Source organism: Myzus persicae, unplaced genomic scaffold, assembly GCF_001856785.1.
Source record: "Myzus persicae strain clone G006 unplaced genomic scaffold, MPER_G0061.0, whole genome shotgun sequence".
Lineage (NCBI taxonomy): Eukaryota > Metazoa > Arthropoda > Insecta > Hemiptera > Aphididae > Myzus > Myzus persicae.
In genome coordinates this window covers 211,443-237,632 of record NW_019103881.1, presented here as the reverse complement: position 1 = coordinate 237,632, position 26,190 = coordinate 211,443, and the positions used below count along the sequence as shown (strand labels likewise).

General features: G+C 26.8%; 1 protein-coding gene across 7 annotated transcripts in view; it reads left to right on the top strand.

The window, feature by feature from the left end:
• Window positions 1-26,190, top strand: part of LOC111035833 (aquaporin AQPAe.a) — a 34,769-nt gene that overhangs the window by 815 nt on the left and 7,764 nt on the right. For 2 of the 7 annotated variants that reach the window (XM_022317621.1, XM_022317622.1), the window contains exons 1-4: window positions 8,773-8,935; window positions 16,145-16,344; window positions 17,923-18,066; window positions 20,501-20,710. In XM_022317621.1, the coding sequence (XP_022173313.1) occupies window positions 8,920-8,935; window positions 16,145-16,344; window positions 17,923-18,066; window positions 20,501-20,710 (570 nt within the window). In that variant the 5' untranslated portion in view covers window positions 8,773-8,919. The other 5 variants (XM_022317620.1, XM_022317619.1, XM_022317624.1 and 2 more) reach the window with 4 other exon arrangements.

Genomic DNA, 26,190 nt, shown 5'->3' with positions numbered 1-26,190 from the left:
TAAAAGTTATTAGATAGGTATGTAGTTAAACAATTTATCAACGTTGAAACCAGAAGGGGTAATGTGGAAAATTTATGGTCGTCCCCCACTATAACAAAATTATATCGGTTTATCTTTCATCTGTGTGTAACCGTGTAGGTATATCTTCTGCATACCTACGTTACCTATAAAATATAAAGGATAAATTAAATGTAGTAAACAGTTTAAGAATTAAAAAAAAATATTATTATGAGAAGTTCATGATAATAAATTTGTAATATGTGACATTTATTCAAAACTGTACGATGGTTATCTATAGTTCTCCGTATGTTATGGAGGGAATATTTATTTCCTGAGAGTAACAGTTTTGAAGGTTTTAATTGTACCAAAGTTAGTTCTTTTGCACTTCCTCATAGCTGAAGCAGTGAAACCTAAAGATCACTGGTCAATGTAGGTTTTAAAATTGTTTTGTAAGTTAGAAGTTTTAACTATGAGGTTATTATGTGTATGGAGAAACAGAGAGACAGATATAAGTACCTAAGGGGTGGCCCAGCCACCTGATTATATTATTGAAATATCTGGAGCTCAAATGATTGAGTAAAATAAGTTAAATCATATTTTAACATTTCAATTATGATATTTGTTGATATTACATAATTATCTTTAAAGTTGTGTTTTCAAGGCGATTAAAAATAATATGAACATGACAGCTTGTAATTGTATCACATCAGAGATCAGACGCAGTTCGATTTTCGAACAACATGGTCAGATTGTCAGTACTCAGAATAGAAATCGTTCATAGTTACTTGTCGCAGACTCGCAGGACACGATGCATCCATATTCTATATTAATTTATTATTACAAAGTCGCATGTACAACCCGCATTCCTATTTTAATAATTCGGCATTCCCATCACGGATTCATTGCTTGGTGAGGGTACCACGATAATTATTATGCGTAAAAATATAAGTAGTATTACTATATACTATATAGGTACCTATTTATAATCTATAAATAAAAATACTATCGCTGATTACCTACTATAATCAACAAATAATGCTATACTAATAATATATAGAGTACAATTTATTTTATTACAACTGTGTGTGCGGGTATTCGTATAATACTATTATTACTTGTTAAAATGTTATTGTTAAATTTTCTACTTTTAATGTATGTAATGTTGAAAAGTGATAATATTGTGTCTGTTTCTGTATTATTTTTTCCTTAATCTACACGGTTATACCTAGAGGAGGGGAGAGAGAGTAAATGTTGGATACCCATTAAAAATGTTGGTGTTACTTAGTAATCCTAGCTACTTGCCTGGAGAGAGAGACGGAGAGATATAGTGAGAGAGATGTGAGAGACCCTGCAGGGCAGTGGAGTACATTCATGAAATATAAAAAGTGTCTAAATATATAGGTATTTAATTTTAGAAATTAGATTACATGCTAGTACACACCGAATAGGATCGACTTCAAAACCACGTGTGGATCTTGACACTATTTTGGGGTTCACCGTTGAATAATTTTCGTTATTAACAGGATGGGTAGGTAACGAAAAAAAATATCCTGGATACTATACTACAACAAATCTTACTTCACCCTATAGGATACAGATTGTAGATCATATAATTATTGAACCTATATTAAATTTTAACTGAACATTTATTTCTATGAAAAAAATTTCATATTTTACATGTCATTAAAATATAATTAACCTGTTTAGAATATACACTATACAAACAATGCGTTATCGATGCATAGTTAAATTAATACTTTTATAGATTAAAACACTTAAGACCAAAAGTTCATCAATAAAACAAGTACCTAATAGGCACGTACTACATATACAATAAAATCGTTCATAAGATTTATTAGATTATTAAACGTGAACTGTGAATTGTAATAAACATTAACTGATAGAGTGCGGTATGTATACGCATTGTATAGGTAGGTAAATACCTATAATATTCATACAAAATAAATCTTCTCCGTTAAAAATATAACTGCTTCCCTGATACCGTCCTGCTAACAAATAATATATTTAACAACAATACTGTAACAAATATATTTCTTAGTAATACTCGAGACAATATAATATATATTGACTCTAAGGCTAAAATTGTATATAGTTTCCAAACAACAAACCAAATTTTAAATTCAAAATTTTCTGTGGGTGTAAATAAGATTTAAGTTTAAATTCATCAAAATAATTATTTAAATATTTTTCTTTTAATATTGTAGAAAACCATATTTTATGTACCTATTTTCAGTAACAAACAAAGAAGATTTTAAGCAAACATTTTAATTAACAGAAATAATTTTTAGTCATTTTGTTTTCTTATCTATATTTTGTTATATTTTATCTGGCCATCACAAGTTATAGTTCTATATTGAATAAAATTTAAAATTAAAATTAACAATTGCTTAAAAAAAAATATATCTTCTCTAGGTATCTAATAAAACAATCAAAATTTCTTTTTCTGTAAATTTTTTTCTTTCTCTCATAGAAGTGTAGAGGCTGAACATAGAACAAAGGATATTATAACAAAACAAATTATATTATAGCAATAACTAATAAGTCCATAATACATTTTAAAATATGTACTTAGGTATATTATAACAGTATATGTCCCTATAGGTTCTATATACTTGTACATAAAAACATAAAAAACTTTTTTTGTATACAAATCTAGTATTAATATATTTTAGAAATTATGAAATGTAATGTGTTCTTTCAGAAACTACAATAACCCTGGTAGTTAGAGCGTATTTGCAAATTAAAATTTAAAAAAAAAAATTTGAACTCGTACATTAAAATTTCGTACTACGCACTTTGGATTTTAAATCAACATGTCAAATAATGTCGTTAACACACAGCGAAATCACACTGAAACCGTTGATAAAATAAAACCTCTATAGAAAACATCCCACTATAAAAATTATATTTTCATTGAAAATTATAAAATTAAAACTGTATAAATACAATAAATAGTAATATTTTAATAATATACATCTACGTTGTAGATAATCAAAGAAAAAATGCTTGAGTATGACGTAGAACCAATGGACCCGAATTTAAAATGATTTCAACCGATATTACAATACATTGATATTTGACTCAACCTCTGCTAAAATAATATGTAAATAAACTACCTGGTTTACTTATTCTATTCGATGTCTATATCTATAATCTAACAAAGTATGATATAGGTTTTTCAGATCACGTTTTGGGTTTTTGATGAATTGCCAAATTGTAATAAAATATATTATATAGCCCAGTGGTATTGAATACAAAATAACTAAGCAATTTATTAAATAGAAACAAAAAATGTTTATGTATATACATACGAATTCCATACTAGGTGTCTTGGTCAAAATATATTAACTAAAAACATAATTTTTAACGTAACTCTATAGAAGAATAACTAAAGTGTATTGTGATGTATAGTTAAGAGGACCCTACACCCGCATATTTTGTTGTATTTGTCTTACGATAGTATAATATAGCAAAAACTATTTTGCGGGGGATGGAACTACTCAGACTGTGATGATAGTTAAGACTACAAATTGATGTACAAAATAGTTCAAAACATTATCTTTGAAATATCGTTTTTATTTTTTTGATATCACATATACGAAAAAAGTCCTTATTGTTTCAAAATCCATTATTTTTGTGTTTTTCAAACTTGAATAACTATTTTATAGTTCCGATATCGACAAAACGATGTTTCACAGCTTAAGTTCTTTTTTTTATGTGTTGAAAATTGCGTTTCTTAGTTATGGCTCTCAATTATTAACCATTTGAAGCAGTTTTTGCTAAGTAGTATATCTGTAAGGCGGAGACAACACGGCATGCTTGTTAAAGGTCCTGAATTTTTTTAAAAGATTTTAAGAACAATTTATCAAGTTTGATAATGTGATAACTATGAAATTTTACAACAGAAAACCATACCATAAAGATATTAAAGAAAAAAACTAAACATTTTTGTCAAACCAATTTATTTTGTTTTCAATTTATATTATTTTTTTAAAGTTGAAGCCTCGATAACAGGACCATTTATATTGTTATATTTACAACTTGATACTTTGTTTTCACTTATTATATTTTAATGAAAATTAAATATAAATGTAATAAAATAAATCAAAAATTATTATTTCTTAATAAAACTGTATAATATAAGATCTAATAATTTAAAATAAAAAAATATAACTGATAACATTTTGTCGTCTCTATAACTATATAAATTACCTTGTAAAAACTTTAAGCAGGTATATCTACACAGTAAGTTTCTATATAATAGTCACAAAAACAATATACTAATAATTTGCATAGCGTAATATTTTAAAGGTATTATAGTAAAATAATTATTACAATCTATGTTAACATTATACATACAAAATAAATATATATTTCTACATGTCTATACTCGATATGCATGCCTGCCAGCTGCCTCCCTTAATCTATTTCGAGCACATAAAGCCCTGGAAACTTTTACCGAGAAATAGAAATGACTGTACTATGGCGTTGTTGGTATATTGGTATAATGCGGTATATTATTATTATTATTGACCACGGGTCTTTCAGTCAAATGCAGTCCATTTCAACTGTAAGTTATTTAGATCAATGATATTATACCATCTACAATAAATTATTTATCTATTTATTTGTCACGTCCTTTGTGAAATTATGCAGAAGCTTGTGTAGTTCTGATGTCGTATACTACCTTTCAATAAATCATGTAATGGACAAATAGGATCGAAAACATATTTTGTAGAATGGCACTTAGTAGCTTATACGAAATTAAAAAATGTTTTCGAATGTTTTTGTAAATAATTAAAATACATACCTACCTAGATAAATATAATATCGTTTTAAAACAATGATATTATTTTAAAATTGTATTATTTTAATAACGTAATGGTGTATAAAAATGGAACTTACATTGTAAAAATATAATATTCGATTTGTACTTTTTATAAGATATTTAAAAAATACATACAATTAATACATTCAATACATGTACAACATGTGCAGCAGTAGCTAAACAGTTTAGAAAAAATCCATGGTAATACAGTAATACGGCTTACACATGACACATCTTAACTCATCGTCTCACTCAATAACATCGAAACATCTCTGCTAATAACATATTATAATATCGCTGATTTATTGATACAACAATTTAAAAAGAAACCACACCAAGATTTGATATCTCTAGATATACGTGGAATATAAGCAAAAAAAAGTCTTAAATAGAGTTCACGAAGACCTTTCGTAAAAAAAATGAGTATTTTAATTTTTAACGCTTATTAACATAATATAACAAAACCATATTTTCTTTTAGTAGGCATCCCATCTGGTATTATATTAAATTTATCACAATAAACATTGTTTTTAAATATGCATTACTTCATTAGCTTATGAAAGATTTTCACGAACTCTATTTATCTATGGTCCACACCCATGCGTAAGATATGGAGATAACAAACGTTATTGTGACGTCTTCTTGAAAAAAATATTATATGAAGTTAGAAATAAAACTACGTAAGTATATAAAACGTTAAAAAAAATCACTACTTATCATACCTGTATAAATGTTTAAGTATCTTATACTATAACAATTATTGTAAATTCAATNCCTAATGGAATAATGTTAAAATTTTTTCATAATCTATTAGTATTATAGCTTGAATTTTTAATTTACTTAAATAATTAAAACATTTTATCTTTAATAGTTTAATGATGAAATGGCTCTGACAAAATAATAATAACAAGTTGTCCTGGATCAATTTTTTGAGTTGGCCAAACTATTAACTTTGGCCCCCCAATAATAACCTCCTCGGTACGCCCCTGGTTGTATTATTTTAATAACGCAATGGTGTATAAAAATGGAACTTACATTGTAAAAATATAATATTCGATTTGTACTTAAGATATTTAAAAAATACATACAATTAATACATTCAATACATGTACAACATGTGCAGCAGTAGCTAAACAGTTTAGAAAAAATCCATGGTAATACAGTAATACGGCTTACACATGACACATCTTAACTCATCGTCTCACTCAATAACATCGAAACATCTCTGCTAATAACATATTATAATATCGCTGATTTATTGATACAACAATTTAAAAAGAAACCACACCAAGATTTGATATCTCTAGATATATGTGGAATATAAGCAAAAAAAAGTCTTAAATAGAGTTCACGAAGACCTTTCGTAAAAAAAATGAGTATTTTAATTTTTAACGCTTATTAACATAATATAACAAAACCATATTTTCTTTTAGTAGGCATCCCATTTGGTATTATATTAAATTTATCACAATAAACATTGTTTTTAAATATGCATTACTTCATTAGCTTATGAAAGATTTTCATGAGCTCTATTTATCTATGGTCCACACCCATGCGTAAGATATGGAGATAACAAACGTTATTGTGACGTCTTCTTGAAAAAAATATTATATGAAGTTAGAAATAAAACTACGTAAGTATATAAAACGTTAAAAAAAATCACTACTTATCATACCTGTATAAATGTTTAAGTATCTTATACTATAACAATTATTGTAAATTCAATCAAACCAAACAAACTACTTGAAGTTTGTTATCAATCACTTTTTCAATCACTATTATTAATTTTTTTTAGTTCTTATTTCTGTCAATAATTATATTTTAACCATGTATTTGTTAAAAATACTAAAATATTTATGTTAATTCAATCATATTCAATACTTAGAGTTTTTAATATATAAAGCAAATATTGTTGTTGTATACATTTATGAGTTTTAATAATATTCAAAATATTTAAAATTAAACGCACGATGTTTTAGGCCTGCATTTTTTTTTATTTTTAGTTTCCGTTGCGTTTCAAATAATTATAAAAATTAACAATGATAAAAAAAAACCTTGATACTGACTGACCTATTTGGCTATATTGTATCATAATCAATAATATACAATAACATTTTTTTATTGTGAACTATAAAAAGATACATTTGGATTTTGATCTAATTAATCTAAATGTCATCAACAAGACATATTTATCAAAATGTTATTTATTTGTTTTTCTCAAATAATGTTGCACACAATAAGTATATAATTTAAATATTAAATATGATTATGCACATATATTATCATATGAAAATAAATTGTTGTGTTAGATGGTTGAGTATTTTATAGTTATAATTCATACATTTATTTATTGATAATATTAAAAAAAATTTGAAAGTCCTCACAAAATTAATTTATAAGTTACTGTAATCAAACATAAATAATAATTCATAATCATGAATAAAAAATAAAATAAGTAAACAGCAAAATATTAGTAAATTAGTATTTTTGTATTATTATATTTAGTATTTCGATACGGTGTGCGATTCACTATACACGCTTACTTTCATTTTGCATTAACAATAATTTATTTGCAAATGGTGATTTTTGGAATTTTTCAGTTTATTTAAGACCATATTTTCCAAAAAAATGTATTCAAAATTATTTATATGAATTGGTAGCAAAATTCATTAGCAAAATAAAATTAATATCTACAATATTAATCTGTTAACGTTTTTAAATTAGTAAAACTTATTAGAGTATATAATTATTAATAAGTACCTGTACGTATTTTAAGTACGTTTTAAGGACTTGGTAAATTACATGTTTTAGTCCTCAGTATATTATATATATTTTAATAATAATTATGTATACATTAATAACACAGGAACTTATAGTAAAAAAAATTGATTCTCATTTCAGAAAAAAAAGCTTGTATCTACACTCCTTATTAAATAGTATGAATACAAATCTAAGTATTTGAAAGTATAGACCGTCTTCAGTATACTTAAATATTCCATAAATCCTAGTTTGAATAAATTCATTATTAAAGGAAAAAATGGAGGTTACCATGCTTGGTAAATCACCCTGTATATTATAAATTATAATACCATTATTTGTTTTGAAAAATAAGCCTTATTTGTATTTCTTCTTTCTTTGTGTATTACATCAAAAACTATTAATTTGATATAATATAATAATGCTTACATATACTTTTGATTATAATAATCCTTGATAATATTTTTTGTACTCTTATTTATGTATTGTGGGTGTTGTACTTTTTAATTTTTTATGATATTATTGTAATATCGATTCCTATATTTCTACAGTTTCAAGCATAACAAAATGTATTGTTGTAATATATATTAAAAGAATTATCAATACCTAGGTAGGTACTATATTGGCCATACTCACATTTCGTTAAGTTCATAAGCATACTTACTTACAGTGTGTTAAATTATAGTGGTTTAAAAGTTATATAATATTAAATTATAGTTAGGGGAATACTATCTACATTTAATTTCCGTTTAAAAATAGTCAATTTAAATGCATAAACACTGATATTATTGGTACTAAGACTACTCTATTAAAATATTATATACACGTCAATAATAACATACCGTGTAGTAAACTCGTACATACTACAATAACAATCAAAGAGATGAGTAAGCATGAATAATTTCAGATAAGGTAAAATTATCTGCCGAAATGTATCATGACATAATAATATTATAATATACCAATAATGATTGACCTCATATACAAATAATTGATAGCAATTGTTCTTAGTACCTAGTATTAATCACACTATGGTTTGGCCCAACTAAAATCCGAGATCCATAGGGAATAGGGATTTCCTTAATCAAGTATGGTAATGAATAAGTGCCATGGAGGGGGATACATCATAGGGTTATCCCGCCTATTTTTAAGTAATATAGTGATGTGACACCTGTTGCTGGCGCTGCTGAAGCATAAACATATTTTATAGTAATTCAGTGCGCGCGTTTTAGTCCAGCTATAATAGTGAAACACACGTCGTGCGTAGTTAGATCTCAACGTATCATTAACTTACAGACAAAACAATCTCAATCATGCCTAGATCAAAAGGTAAGCTAAACACGTTATTTTCATGTCATTTTATCTATTAATTTATATTTTTTGTACATCGAATTTTTGAAACATCAAGTTTGATCAAAAATGTTATTTGTTATAAAATAATATATTACATAAAAATGTTTGTAAAAAAAAAAGAAATTGTAACTATTTTAAATACAACTGATTGTTGTGGAAAACGGATACAGTTATCTCTGTATATAATCCGCCATTTCACTATTTAATTACATTTTTTGATTTAGATTAATGATTTTAATTATTGTTAATTATAATTTATTATTAATCTTCGTAACATGAAGTAAAAAAATATTTTGAACTTTCTGCGAATCACTTACTGTTATTATGATGCTACTTTTGGGTAGAAAATATCTTACAAAAAAAACGTTTTTAATAATTCTTAATTACAATCCTCATTTTATTTTTCTTTATTTAATTGACTAGTCTTAATCTTCATGGTTTTAATATCAATTTAAAACAATACTAGCTTTTGTTCACTAATACATACCTATACCTACACATTTATATATTTTATTGTTTAAAATAAGTGAAAGAAAAATGTTAAATATATAAATAAAAAAATTAAAATATAGCGATTATCAATGAAAGATATATTATGCATGTATAATAAATATATGGATTAAATTTCGATTTTTAATATTATGTTAATATCAAATTCCCTTCAAAATAAACTGCAATATGTAATAGTGCCCACTTACCATTTTTTAATTTTGTAAACTATAATCCAACAATGTAAATATCTATACAAGTATTTGAAATTAGACATTTTTTGAAGTATAACTTTGAATCCCACAGGTAGTAAATACAAGTTTTGCAAATAGAAAAAAATTGTATTAAATTTGTGTGTGTTCACTATTTGTCTAGTAGACGAAGTTAGATTGAAAATGTATTTTTTTATGAGATTGTTTGTTTAACATTTGTATCTTTAAATATGTTAATAATATTCTCATGTTATGTTTGAATAAATTACTAATAATGTATACAAAAATAAAATCATTGAATTATAATATCATAACACAAAATAATTATTACTCTAGGTATATTATATTTTCAAACTTAAGCTTTTAATACTTGTGAATCTAAATTATGTTTAAAGTTTATTTTCATTGTACACTCAATAAAATACATATTTAATTTCATACAGCAGATTATGCTTATTGCAAAAATTTCATAAAAACAATTTATGTGCTAATTTATTTTTATTTGATGACTGAATGAGATATTAATCTATATTAATTTATTATTTTGTTACAATAAAAGTAACTACGTGTACACTGTATACGATTACAACATCATAACATGTAACTAATTTATACCTATTAAAATATGTAGGTACCTCTTAAATTGTAAATAGTTTACCAAAAGAGACTTGAAATAATTTTTATTTTGGAAATTAGGTAGCTAGATACGTATAACTATAATTTATTACTACTATGGTATGAGTTTCCGTTACCTACTTACTATTTATAATGAAAATATTGTTTTGAGGATAACTATTTTTTACAAAATATTAGGCACCTAAATACGTACTATTTCTAAGACACTTTTATGCTTGTCCATTAGGACTATTCTTATGTTTCTCGGCAACCGCAAATTAACGGACCTTTTATTATTCACGTTAAATGAATATTTCAACCTTCAAAAAATTTTGTAGAAACTAAAATTCATTTCGCTCGTTGAAAGCACACAATCAACGATTGTAAACAATTAAATACATCTGTTTTGTATTTTTTCGTCTCCCGAATAATTATTTATCATTAAAAAACAAAACAAACCAAATTACACATACGCGTAGTAGTACTATAGGTACTCTCCTATATGCATGCATGTTACCTAGTATAAGTAGGTGCAATAATAAAAATATAGAGATATTTTTGACCTAATTTTACTCGTATATTAGGTTATAGTATTATGGTCAACTATATCTAAATATGTTTAAATGTTTAACTGTATATTAACTGCAATTACATTTTATTTTCACCTTACCCGAAGAATAAATTATGCTTTTCGGAACAATGTATTGTATAAAGTAAATTAATTAGTGTATACTAATTGTGCGAATAACCAACGGAAGTTTTAAGAAACGATAATGTAACGCAGAAACGGAATGTTACAATTCCGTTCTAAGAAAAGATAAAAAAAAACATTGAAGTGCTTTAAAAATATTATAAACAAAATGCATGAAAAATGGATACTAAATTTACTACATTAATTGAATGCAGAGTCGATTTTTTTAAGAAAGGTATTCTGTAAAGTAATAATAAAACTTTATTTAAAAAAAAGTATACATTTTTATTAAACATAATAAACAGATTTTTAAGAGTATATAGTTTCTTATTTATATTAGGTAGAGAACTGATTAATATATTTCAGTATGATCTTTTATATATTTTATGGTTATACTATGAAATCAAATAATGACATTAATCTTTTTATTATTTTGTTTGTGCTCGTAAACAATATAATGATTAATCCAAAAGATAGCTTTATGATCATATAATAATCTATAAATTTGTTATTTTTGCATATCATAGATATGTACATATTTTATTTAAATTTAAGACTAGGAACCTATCTACAACACTAGAGTTGTTACGAAACCGTTGCGATGGGATATATCAATACAGATGTCTTGTTATTCGTTTTAAATATTCAAGAAATTTAAGTTGTCAGAACCGTTCTTAGCGTTCTATCTTAGCGACTATGCATCTAAAATATATTATGCTTACTAATGCCGCTTGAAGTGATTTGAGATTTCATGATTTCATTTAACACGTCATACATAGTATACCTCCGTGATAATCACTTCATGCTAAATATAAACTAGCCAACAAAAACATAACGTTTAAAAGTTTTCGGTCTAAACTTAGCTTTCGTATAACCCTTTTTTATTATCATGTCTTCATATACTATTTATTATATTTGTTAGTCAGCTGAGTAATTTAATAAACTAAATACTTTAATCCAAAACACATTTTATAAAAATCATACATACACTAACTAATGATATCAAAAAGAAAATACTTTGGGAATACTAACCCACCATCTGGAATTATAAAAACATCATGTTTTGAGTATTTTTATTATTATTTTTTATAAAATTATGTTATTTATATTAAACGTTGTTCGTGGTTTTGAAAATAAAATGTAAATATGTAAAATATTTAATCATACAGAATTTACAATCGATTTTATGAAAATCATAAAAAACAACATCCAGAAGAATTAACGAAGTATATTTTAACTACATTTTTTTTCATATTTAGGTAATTTGTTTAGAATTTCTAATGATACAATTTGAATTCAATAATTCTGAATTCATCATTCATCATTATTTCTTTTTAACATATTGTTTAAAGACAATCACCACAAGTATCCACTTGGTCAATTGAAAGCCGAATCTTTATTTTGTATTCACCTAACTAATTTAGCTATATTCATTTAAAAATCCATCGAATTAGTTTCTCAATAATTTTGAAGTTAATAAAACAAAAACATTTTAGACACAATAAAAATGTAATATAAAAATTATAGTAATGTTTAGTACCTATGCATTTGTTGTATTAATGTGTACCGGAACGATCTTACATTTGTTTTTTCACACCTGGTACATACATTTATACGACGCAATAGTATAGTAGGTACATAAACGATTCGATGATACGAAATAATATGTTCATAGCAAGTGTGTACAACAATAAGTTAAAATGGTTTGTTTTCAACGACTACGGAGCCCATTTAATCGAAAACAAATAAAATATGTTTTTTTCGTTGCTATGTAGGTAGGTACCTAACCTACCTACCTCATATCTAATTTATGAAATTGTTCAATAAGTAATAACCATTTTATAATATATTAGGTCGCGGACCGCGGTGTGTAATATACTAAAATGTTCAATATTCATATACCTTTTACAGTTTTACCTACATCAAACTTGAATTTAGTATGCTATTAAACATATAAAATGTTTAAAAATATTTTCCATCAAAATCTATATTTTTTTTTAAGCAATTATTAATTTTAGTAATAAATGAAGTTAGGGACCAATGACTCCGTTCAAATGAAACTGAACATATAATAATAACACATACATTATAATAACCTATTACAATATTAGTAAGATTTTATATTATACATTATACTATTAATAATATTCAAAATATGTGCCATTGTCTGTATTGTATATGTAATACAGGCTTTATAGTGTGCTCTTTTCAAATTAGAAATGGTAGTTTCTTTAACTTAGGTAAATACATTATAAGTATTTCACTAAACTAAGATGATTCTATAATTCTACTGATATTTATACAATTATACATACAAGCGAGAAGTGAGTAAACTATTTATTATGAATTATGATTATATCATTTTTAGTCTTAATAATAACTAAATAAATACGACTATCTGTTGTATCCTATATTCCTATTACATTTAAATATTTACTTACATATATATACTTCAATTTTCGCAAACTGGAATCACTAAAACAGATATTTATACATTTAATAATATTGTGTTTATTCAAAATTATTTTGACTATTATTATAAAGTAGGTACCTACATAAAGTTAAATTGAATTAGAGTGTGTATGGATTCCATTGTGATATAATAGTATATTATAATAAACGTAAAGAATAATTTATGGTTGGTACTTTGTTAAATGAACTATATTCCAGGTACTACTCGTTAGTTTATGGAAATAAATTAAATGAATATACTTTAGTTGGTATACGTTACTAACCCAACATACTTACTAGCATTTAAATTGAATTATTGTTTTCATTTTTAGGATGTTTTATTCTCTTTTGTCAATTTTTAACACTTTATTTTGTAGAGTATGTTTTTTTATGATTCAATTGTTAAAAAAAAAGTTATTATATTTCAAATTTAATTTCCTGTTGTTCAATAGCTGTGACTTTTTTTAAATATCTTTACTTTATTACCTTAGTCCCTTCGTTTGATTTTTATCTTAATTATTTAACATTGAATTTCAAAGTTATTTCAGTTGACTGTGTAGATATACGTTTGAGTGATTGACGTTAGATTTTCATCCACCTTAATTACTTATAAAATATTCCTTGTGAAGTATTAGTTTTAATTTTAATTTTCACACGTCTTCAAGTATTCTGATAATAATATAATATTATGTTATTCCTACATTAATAATCTAAACTTGGTATTACAGAGTGGTTTTGACGATAATATTTTTTGATGATACATAGTGGAAAAATTAGAATTGGACCAATTAGTGTAATCCGTTTAAATTTAAAGCTTCTTTTGTATAATTTTTTCTTTGAATACCCAAGTGTCTTAACTTATACGCATTTCTGAATTAACTTGGATCTCTTTCAAAATGTTTAATGAAGAAAGATACCAGAATTGTAGCAGGTTCCTGTAAAGTAGAAAAAAAATTGCAGATTCAAGCTGGTTAAAATTAAATTTTTTATCGTAAGAACTTGAACAATTTAACATCTTATTTCAAATATTTTACTTTAAATTTAAAATGTTTCATTTAAAAATTAAGTGCTCTGACATTATGGGGTTAGATTATTTTTTTTAATAATCATAATATATAACAATTTATCTAAGTACCTATAGTAATATATTTGTCTGTTTTATTATTATATAATTTTCAATTGTAAATTCTAATAATATATTATGTTGCTTAAATTTAAATACATATTTAAACATTGAGGAAGTTGGTAAGATTGGGTTTACTATGTGGTACACTGATGGTTTCTTCCAAATTTACTGAAATTCGGTATTACGCTGGTTTAAGTGAGTATGAAGTACTAAAGTACCTAGTTCGGCAACCTCGTGGAGTATGGTGATTATTGTAATTCTGTTGTAGTTGAAACAAATTTTATTAGTTTGCCCGTTGTTGAGAGAGTTAGGCTATTATTGTTTTGAGGTTGAGAAATATATTTGCTTGGTTTTAATTGTTGCTAGATACTTTTTCGCTCGCTCCGACAATTTTCAGATAGACTAATATCCTTTTATTGTAGTATTGAAGTTATCATTTGGAATTCTGCATTTAATTAGAGGTAATCAATGTATTACCAAGGATTAAACTCCTTGGTATTGTTTGTTATCTTTTGAATTGAGTGGTTGTATAATGTTTAATTATACATGAAGCATTTAAAGCTATAAAAATACATTTACACAAATTAGATTATACCATAATTGGAACTATAAATAATTTATCGTTTTAATATTCATCGTTAGTTATTATAGTGGTGTGGTTAATAGAGTTTTCTCGTTGACAATTATTGAAAAGTGTATCTTAATTGACAGATTCAACCATAACTTGTCGTAGTAGAACTTATCATTATAGTAATTACATGATTTAGTTAAAAATATATAAATTCAATTATATTATATCAATATTTAAATTATTGTATGTAGAATTCAACCTGTGTTTTTATGCATTTTAATAATAATAAAAAACTAAACTAGTAAAATTAATTGTTCATCTCATTACGAAAATCACTAAAACATATTCAATTCTTTTTTAATAAAAGGTTTGTACTTGGTATCTTGGTTTAATTTGTTTATCTTTAAACTAAATATATTTTACTCAATTTACACGTTAATTATATAAAAAGTCAAATAATAATTAAATTTGTTTGATGTAATTTAAAAAAAAAAAAATAATGTCATGAATATCATCTGTTTCTAAAGTATTGCTAGTTACTAATACCATACATAATATGTATACGTTTTTTTGACTGGATCAACTAAAAACTCAATATGTTAGGTCAAATATTTCATTTTTGATTCAGTATATTATGATTTGTGTACTTAAATGAAAATTAATACAATTACCTATTTGTTTTATTTGTATGTATTATGTTGGTATCACTGACTAATTATATTTTCTGTTTTAATTATTGAATTGATATTCAATTTGCTTTTTTCACTGCGAGAGGTAACTACTAACTTGTTGTTCTAGATAGTACACTTTATTCTAAACACATTTTTATCCAAGGAGCTAGCTTTTAGCCATATACTTACAATTATTTTTCAAATCGATTAATTGTCATTTTCTTTTTCTTTTGGCACCTACTATAATTATATTTATTTGTTATAAATCAACGGTAACGTTATAAAAATGAAAAATAATATTAATAATTATATAGGTACCTATTTATTTTCTAAAAACGAAATGTTTATTTTTGTTTTAGTTGTACATGGTATGATAGCAATGGACGACGTATCTGACAATAACAAAATATGGAGAATGCTGTTTGCCGAATTTTTGGGCACAGCTATTCTATTGTTTCTTGGTTGTGGCAGCATTATGTGGCTTAACAGTCCAATCGGTTCTTCGGAAATCATACAAATCGCTCTGACTTTTGGTTTCACAATAGCAACACTAGTACAGGTAAATACGATAAATATTGTAATATGATAATTAAAATTGAAATCGATCACGAAGACAGTATAATAATACATATAACAGGTAGTTCAATTATTACAGTTCAATGGTACATACAAATTAGATTGTACAAACAATGAACGTACCTATGTAGAAATATTTACACACGTGCAAATACAAGTGTAAAACTTAGGGGAACAAAAAACAATTTTTCTTATTGTATTTAACATACCGAAGTAGGTATATATAAGTATAGAATCGTATACGACTAAATGTTTTTGTTGATAACAAACTAATTGTCTTTGCTTTGATGAATACATTATATTATTCATAATCATAAATAAATGTTAAACCTATTATTCAGAACACTAGGTTTTTGTAGTTTCTATAAGCTTAATAATTATATAATAATTTAAAACACTAATATATTGTGTATTGATTTTTAATTGAATTTGCATTTATTAGGTAGCCTACGAAATTCATATTTTACATTATTTTTCATAATTTTTCCATATATATATTTGGCACATTCTAAAGTTTTTCGTAAAAAAAAAATAACGGGAAATTTTTAATGGGATAAGGCAGTACTAAGCACCACCGCCTGTTTATAGGTGCATTATACAGGTCGTTCCCTAGTGCAGAAGGAAACGGCCAAACGGGAAATCATTGCACACTCACTCTTCCCCAATAATACAGTAGTCTTATGCAGTTATGTCTAGACAAATTAACTGTTGAAAAGACAACCCGCTGGTTGTACATACAAAGTATAATATATTCAGAAATTATATTTGTACGTTTAGGTAGAATTAAATCGATTCATTTATTTTATGCGTATTGAATTCTTTAAAGGTAACTATAGTATAGACATAAAACATTACCAACATTAATTTTATTTGTAATGTTAGATGAGTGATTTTTAAACGTTCGATTTCATATTATTATGAGATACATTTATTGCTGTCTCAAAATTGTGTATACCAACCATATCTATGGTTACGGATATTAAGGATAATCACATTTAAATGTAGGTACTTACTGTTCTTATAAAGTGCAATAATATTTGAAGGACACAAGAACAAAACAAATCGAATAAAAAATGAAATATTTTTTTCTTCTTCCTATGATACACGATATACTACATGTTATCATATACCTATATGTCCTATACACTTTTATTATAATATTGTACGAGGAAAATTTAAAGGAAAATGTTGAGAAATATAATCAACATAATATAATACGAATATAACATTATGTGTTAGATTATAATAGTATGTTCATCTGTTAAAAATAAAAAAATCATGCATTCATACTCGATTGTTCAAATTGTACATCCCAATATAATTTGTAATACTGTGATACATATGAAAGTATGAATATTTACTAATGTTTCAAACGTATACAGCAATCAATAGTAAATGTAAAGAATGAGTTAGTTTGAATTTATCCATACTGAGTTAGTTAACAATTATTGAAATACATTTACTTTAGTTTATTAAAACCATGCGTTTACTATTTATCTATTATATAAATAATATTTGTTTTATTCATGAGAAGTTGTTTTTACTGAAAATTCTATTTTAGATATTCGGTCAGACCAGTGGATGTCATATCAACCCAGCAGTCACGGTTAGCTTTTTGGTGAGCGGCCAATGCTCATTTTTGAAATCTGCTCTGTACATAGTTGCACAGTGTTTGGGGGCTATAGCCGGTGTCTACCTACTAGAAGTGAGTGAACTTTTCTGTTTTGATAATATTAGTTGTATATAAATCATAATTTATAAATACTTATTAATACATTTATATATACCTACAAATAACACATACACACAACATATTATATTATGTATTAAAATATTGCTGTGTCAGTGAAGTAGTTGTTAACATATTAAAAATTCAGTCTCGTGTTTATGGAGTGGCCAGCTGGCCAAGTTGGGCAAATGCCTAAACCCAGATAGAACTTAGGGGGTGGCACATTTGTATGAGTTTTTTTTTTAATATAATAAACGTAATGCTAACATATATTTTTTTGTATGTACTGCATTGTCGGTTTGTAGGTCGAAATTTAAAAATTAAGTTTATTTGTCATATTTATTGAAAGTGGTGTGAAAGTAAACACATGTATGAATGGTGCCATTAAATTATTATTAGTAGCCATTAGGGCAGATAACTATATTATGTCCTAGTCCTATTAATATATAGATATATATATTTTTTAATGTGTATGCAGATGCAGTTAGTCCAGAGTACCAAAATGTCCAAAATAATCCCTGAACAAATTGTAAACAGTAATGTTTTTTGTTGTCATAATATGAAAAATATTTTTTTTTTCAAAAACATGTTCACATATTTTGTTTGTTTTCCTTAAAGCCATAAGTACTCGTTAAATCCTCAGCTTTGTTTTCAAACCAACCAATACGACTCTGTTCTTTAAAAAATATTTTTTTTCTTGTCAATATATGAAACAATTTCATACATCTTTTTAATTATCTTTGAATTATGTCTACCTACCTCCCTGTCTACTAGGCTACAAGGCACATCAGCGCATATTATAAAATTTTGAACAATTATTATTTATTTTGTACTTCACAATATGTCGAGTTCTAAAAGGAGCACTTTAAGTGTATCTATATTCAAAAAATTCTAAAAATGTAAAAATATGCAAACAAAATTATCAGAATTGTTTAGGACATATAACACATTTTAGTATCAAATATGTATTTTTTTCACTAAACAGTAAAAAAGATGCAAAACCATATACATCTGTACCTGTCCTTATTATATAGATACAATTTGTATGATATTTAAAGATTTATACTTTTATAATTATTATTAATTCTTTATTTGTTTAATACTGGAATGTGGACACAAAGCTAGGGTTGTCAAAAGTCTTGATTTGACTACGATTACATAGGGTTTGAATATAGCGTCCAAGCGTCTAGATAAAGTGTTTCAGGACTGCTAAGTTTCCAAGAGTTAAAATAAATAAATGAACCTTTAATAATTATTAATTATTATGCTAATATTTGATATTTTATAAATATTTCTAGTAGCTAAATACACAAAAAACTTTGTCCAGGTTTAAGTACAATAAAATAAGTCTAACCCCTTAAAAAAGTGCCAGTTTTTCATTAGTGCCGCGGGGTGTCAATATTCTAAATACGGCCCTGAGTACTTGAGTATAATACAATATTATTTTTTAAACTCCGTTCCACTGTTTTTTTTCCAAACAATTGTTAATTTTCCATCACAGAATTCTTGCATACTTCAATGTTAACCTTCGATGCATAAAAACTATTGCATTTTAACCTTAAAAATTACACCTTAATTAAGTAAAAAACACAGGGAATATGATATACACATAGGTCATACATATTAGGATGTGTTTATTTTATAAATACAAAGTTATTACTGGTTGTCTATCAACTGATCTATGTCATTATTAAATGAAAATTACATAATATCATACATTTTCCCATAGTGCAATTAAGGAATAAATTACAAATAATTATATAAAATTATAAATATTTTATTTTACTTATATGGTATATAATTGAATCAAAGATTATTTTTTTCTGTTTGTAAAAATAGAATGTTATTGTAATTTTCAGAAAAGAAATGTACCATAATTATGTCCATAAAATTATACAAATAAGTGTCTGTAATGTTGTTGCATTATATGATATTTCAATGACTGGAACCTATTATAGATTGTAATAATTATTGTGTTGTTTAAATTTTACTTAGGTACATTGTATTTAAACAACAACAAAAAAAACCATCGGGAAAAATACAATTCTTAATTATTGTCTATTCCTGCATTGCATTTTAATCTGATGTTTTATGAGCGATATTCTTGATTTAAGCATCCATATAACACCTAAAGTGCAATTTGTTCACGATCTTAAATGATTCAATTTAAATTTAAATTTATATTAATATAATGTAAACAGTTTTCATTCAGAATGATTAAAAGAAACACTTGTATAGTTGCGTAAGTAAATCAATTGTTCAAAGTTATGTGGAATTTTCCCATTGTTACTGCAATAATAATATGTATTTATTTTCCGTATTACTCTAACTTTAAAAATATAATAAATTATTACATACAATTTCATAATTGGCGATTAAATATATTTAATTTTCGTTTGTTATCTTCTAGTTTGTTACTCCAGACGCAGTAGCTAAAGGTTTAGGCAAGACAGACGTAAGTCCGCTGCTTCAACCGGGACAAGGATTCGTCGTAGAAGCATTCATTACCTTTATTCTAATATTGGTTATTCACTCGGTTTGCGATGAAGCCAGCCGAAGCAACATCGTTACTCCGTCCATCTCCATAGGTCTGACCATTGCTGCCGCCCATCTAGCAGCGGTAAGTAATGCATTCACTCTACATAATTTTAGTTGTCTAAAGTATGATCATAAATATATATATCTCAGTAGTTCATGAAATCGTTCCGTTGAGCCAAATAGTTTTGACATACTTTATTCTTGATTACATTTTTTTTTCATTTAACCCTCGGCAATATAGTGGCCTATGTGATGGATTTACATCATTACAAATGTCAAATTTTATATTATATAACTATTAACAAATGCGAATATACGTATAATACCTGTGCAAACGACGGAGAGATATTTTAATAGGTTGCGACGGTTGAGTAGATGAAATTGAAAATGACAAAATTGACAATGAATTTCATTGTGAAAGAGATACCTATAGAGTAGTAGAGTCAGAGTCCTGAAAGCCTGGTTAATCGATTCAGTGATTCAGGAATTTTAGCATTTTCTCTTTCTTGGCTGTACGGTTTTTATTGTTTTTAATTTTATTTTCGTAGTTTTAGTTATTTATTGTTTATATTTATTATTTTCTTTAAATATAAACACAATTACCTACGTCAAATAAATACTCGGAAACTAAAATTAATTATTAGTTTTGAAATATTAATAGAGAGAAAAGAAGGAAGAACTGCATTCTGGCATTTGTTTCAAATCCATTCTTTAAATTAAAAACTTATTTCCAACTTTTCAAGTATAATATCCTTCAACTTTATATCCGTGATACCTGCAGGAAAAGTATCAGGCTATATATTTCGCAAGTAGAGTTTGCGTACCTAGTGTTATGCAGTGACAGATTAAATGAAACAAAAAAAAGAAAAGAAAGAATAATACTAATGTAAGTCACTATGAATATACTATGCCTATAGCGGAATGACTTTAACAAAACACATAACAAAAGACATTCGCTCTTTTAACCTCAAATTCACAAGGATAATTATATTGTAAGACAGGTTGCGTCGACAGTGTTGACTTTGCTTTTGTTTTTGATTTTTTTTAATCAAACGCCTTCACAAAACAATTACTTAACCACGGGGATCTTGTGATTTGTTTATTTGTTGTACTTGCATTTCTTTTCCGTGTAATTAATGGTTAAAATAATAGTAAAATTTAAAAATATAAATGTAACACTTACATACATTTTTTGATTTTAATTTTTTGTAAATAAATCGTAAAATATAATATAATATAATATACGAGTGCACTTCCCGTTATTTATTGGAAAATCAATTTTAATGTAAAACATTTGCACACTTAGAACGCATGCAAACAACGGTTATTGGAACTACGTGACTGAAAACATCTTAGCTATCTTTGGTTTCAATAAGTTGTAGGCAACGATAATTATAGGTAGTAATGGTGCTTACAGCTGATTATTAATCATTTTTAGTTGTTTCCAATAAATGTTCGTGAGTGGCAACGATTATTGTGTCTTATTGTGTATAATAATTTCATTTTTTCATTGCAATATTCCCCGAGAATAATTTAAACATCGGTTTCCACTAAATGTGTAATATACCTATAATGTAATTGTTACGTCGTGTATTAAGGATCACTGCATTATTACTGATGCCATTATATTGTTGGCGTAAAATATTATGTGCTTGGCGGGCGTGCTCGCGCCATTATTAGTGTCGTGTACTCGTGTCACATGGTGAATTTTTTTTTAAATGCATTAATGCATTATATTGGATTAATTCGAAACGGATCAGTGAGACCGTAAATGGCGCGTGTCATAGTGATGGTCGTTTAAAAATAGATTTGCAATATCATATTAAATTGGTATAATTAACATCGTAAACGTAATTAATCCCCGCACTTATTCGGAATCGAATACCCGAGGGTATATAACCAAGACAAGTTTTACGACGGTGTAAAACAATAAACGTAGGTACACACGCCGATTTACCGGATTTTATGCTATTAATTATCGTATGCTGTACCAAATACACACAATATGATAATATGATAGGCCACCGCGACTTTAACAACGGCCATAATAGCGCTGGCTTAAGATCGCTTACATACAATGCTATTTTATACCTACCATAATTGTAGTTTATAGCCTTATAGGCGCCGAGTCTTCGACATTATTATTTTAATTGGCACGCCTACGTCTCGTCGACTAAACAGTCGAGATGTGCGAGTAACAGTTCCCATTAGCGAACGGTATTTTTGTCTGTCGCGACCACGACAGGATTACCACCTGCTTTGGCCTAGGATTTCTCAGACACCTATATACGTACAGACAACTATTTAGGTACGTTGTTAGGCTTTCTCACGATTCATTGAATGAGCTGACGTCGGATGCCCCCAGAAAAACGGTCACGGAATGATCTATGCTGAGTACTGAGACTGACGCGTTACGCGTGGTGACGTCATAGAATAATATAGCATAATAATATTATAATACGCATTATTATCGTTAAACTGTGTTGTTTTGTGTATTTACTCTCTCGTAGTTTCGTCCGATTTGTTCTGCCGAGTGAAAAAAAAAAGTGAAACAATAGGACAACGAGGTCGATAATAATATATTATTATGAATAGTGGCGGCTTCGTAGTGCATGCCGTGCCGCCGTGCAGAGAGAGGCTCCGAGGAAATGACGATTTTATGTAACGTACAACTCATCGTGTGTGTGCTACTGTGAAGCCATGAAGGACATGTCGGAACACATAATAATATAATTATAATCACATCGGATGAGCCAGACGACCTTTTTTATTTCACTGTACCAGTGTGCCTATGCGATTTCACAGTCATAGTCGTAAAAACTTAACCGTGATCCTCGTCAAAATTGAACTGAGAATGTTGTTATCAATTGTATATCGTCACGGTTTAAAGCACGGCAGTTTGTTTTCGAAATATTTTAATTTTTATAGATATATATGTTATATATATTATATATAATATATAATCTTACTATACTGTCAAAAGCTCGACAATATAACAACGCGTACCTATAATTCTACGTCACTACGGTGAATGTGTAAGCACGCGAGTATACCGGCCCCGCGCTACGGTGGTGCCTAATAATAATAATAATAATAATAATAATGGAAAACACACGTAACCGTTGTAGTGCAATGTTTTCCGAGTGTGGTTAGTTGTAATACCTATAGAGTTACGTACTCGCGGTGTGGTGCTAATTAGACATACTCAGATACACATAGGAACGTATACCATGCCTACTGTGACAAATCGTCGCCTATACCTATACATAATATTTTATAGGTACAGCAGTATTATAATGGTGGCAGGTGACGTCGAAAGGGTGACAGATTGAGCGACAATTAACATTGTTACAGTAATAAGGCCAATATTATTAATACGATTGTGGTGTATCATAGTGTAGTTTTGCAAATGTGGTTTGACACGGTTTTTTCTAACTCAAACACGCTAGATGAAAATATGTTTTATGAAGAGTATAGCTGTTATAAACTATGCAGAATAATTCATTATACTTAAAATAATAATACTTTCTGTTTTATTAATACATTATTATTTTGGTGGCGTTGACAGTCCGCTAACAAACAGCAAATTACAGTCAATCAGATTTCTTCATAACATATTAAATATTATTAAACCTATGTATAAGTGAATGAAAAAACTGTTAACTATTTAAAAAAAAATATTGGGTCATCAATTTTGATCTTAAACTAACCTGTAAAATGACTAAAAAAAATTAAGCGATGTCTTTATAAATAATGATTGCATTTAAAGCTAAAAAGTTACTTACATAAGGGGTTTTATACACGCTGGACGCAGGAAAAATTAATTATTAATTCAACTGGGTATGTTATAGAAAGGTTAACGTAAATTTGCTAAATTTTGATATTTTTGGTTACATGGCTAGCCATATCTATTGGAAACACCTTTAGTCACCTCATTTTTAAATGAAATATGGCATGAGTTATGCAACAAACTGAATAGGTAGGTTTAAATTTAAATGAATCGTGATTTTAGAATTTGCTTAACTTTATAGATTGGTTTGATATTTCTATAATCTTTCTAAACATCGTAGGTACCTGCTATATAAGAATAAAATAAATCCAATGAAGTCGCTCTGCCGTATAGTAGGTTCCTAATGTATATCGTCGTTGAGTGCAATAATTGTCGTTCAATGACGAAGTACACTTGACATTTACTATATTATTATAACAAAGACACTATATTCCACGGTTTTCTAACATTTCAATAAGAATTTTAAAAAACCAGACAAGACACAGCCATAGTAAATGGTAATAATTACTTATCTCGGTGTATTGATCATTCAGCATGTTTGTAATGTAATGATAAATCTTCTCATTTGAAAAATTATTCAAACCAAAACTCTGTTTAATATGTTAAATAATATATAGAAATAGGTATTGATTTTATTAACATATTATGTTTTAAATATCTGCACAAAATTACCAAAGAGTAATATTCATACATCACATATATTATATACATAATATAAAGTCATAAAGTACCAGCTCAGATATATTTTTTTACGCTATTTGCAAAACTTTCTGCAGGAAAAAAATACGTCCTTGTAAAACTATAATAGTAGACCTATTATAGTGTGCATTCATCATTTTTTTTCGAAATTTAAAATAGGTACTCATGAGGTAATTATGTGTGGATAATTGATGTATATATTTCTTGTGAAGAAGAAAATCAATGTACCTATACTCTATATTTGTTTAACTTCTTTTAATTGTGATAGCAAAGTTGAGTGATCACAAGTTTTAAGATAACTGTGTATACGAAACACTTAAGTGTCAATCGATTTGAAAGTGGGTCATAAAGTTTTAATCGTGATTTGTGAGCTTAAACTCCAAATAATCAATACTTTATTACATACTAATAAAGACAATTAAAATTTATGGTTTTACAATAGTGTTATCACATTTTTTTTTCGTGCCATTAGACGTTTGTCCAAAACCCGGTGAATGTACGTGTCTGCAGAAATTTTAGATTTTGAGCGAAGCGATTTATTGATTTTACAACTACTTTTATTTAAGTTTATCTAAGTCTGCCATTACTCATCATTACTATTTAATAGTATTTGGAATGATAAAATTGCTTCAATCTTCAACATTGATAGTGGTTTTAACTGGTTTCTAGTAGAAAATTGGATCTGATTGGTAATTTTTTTTTTTTTGGGGGGGGGGAGAGATGTAAACATGTCTGAAACTTTTCAAAATAATTTGAAATTTTTGACGGCATTCGATATTCAAATGACGGTTTTTGTTTTTTTGTTATTATTTACAAAATATATTAATCTTGGAAATTTGAAATATTTCACTATTAGGTACTTAAACCATCATTTCTATACACAATTAAATGTTTAGCATATTTATACTAATTTTATGCAGTTAACAGGCGTTTTTATTTTTATAAGCGTTGATCAAAATATCCTTGTTCTGTCAGAAAGCTTTAATATGTAATAAAAAATCCTCATCTACTCATACATTTTTCTTTTATAGGTTATAGTCATTAGTTATATTGCAAATATCTTTAAATGTAAT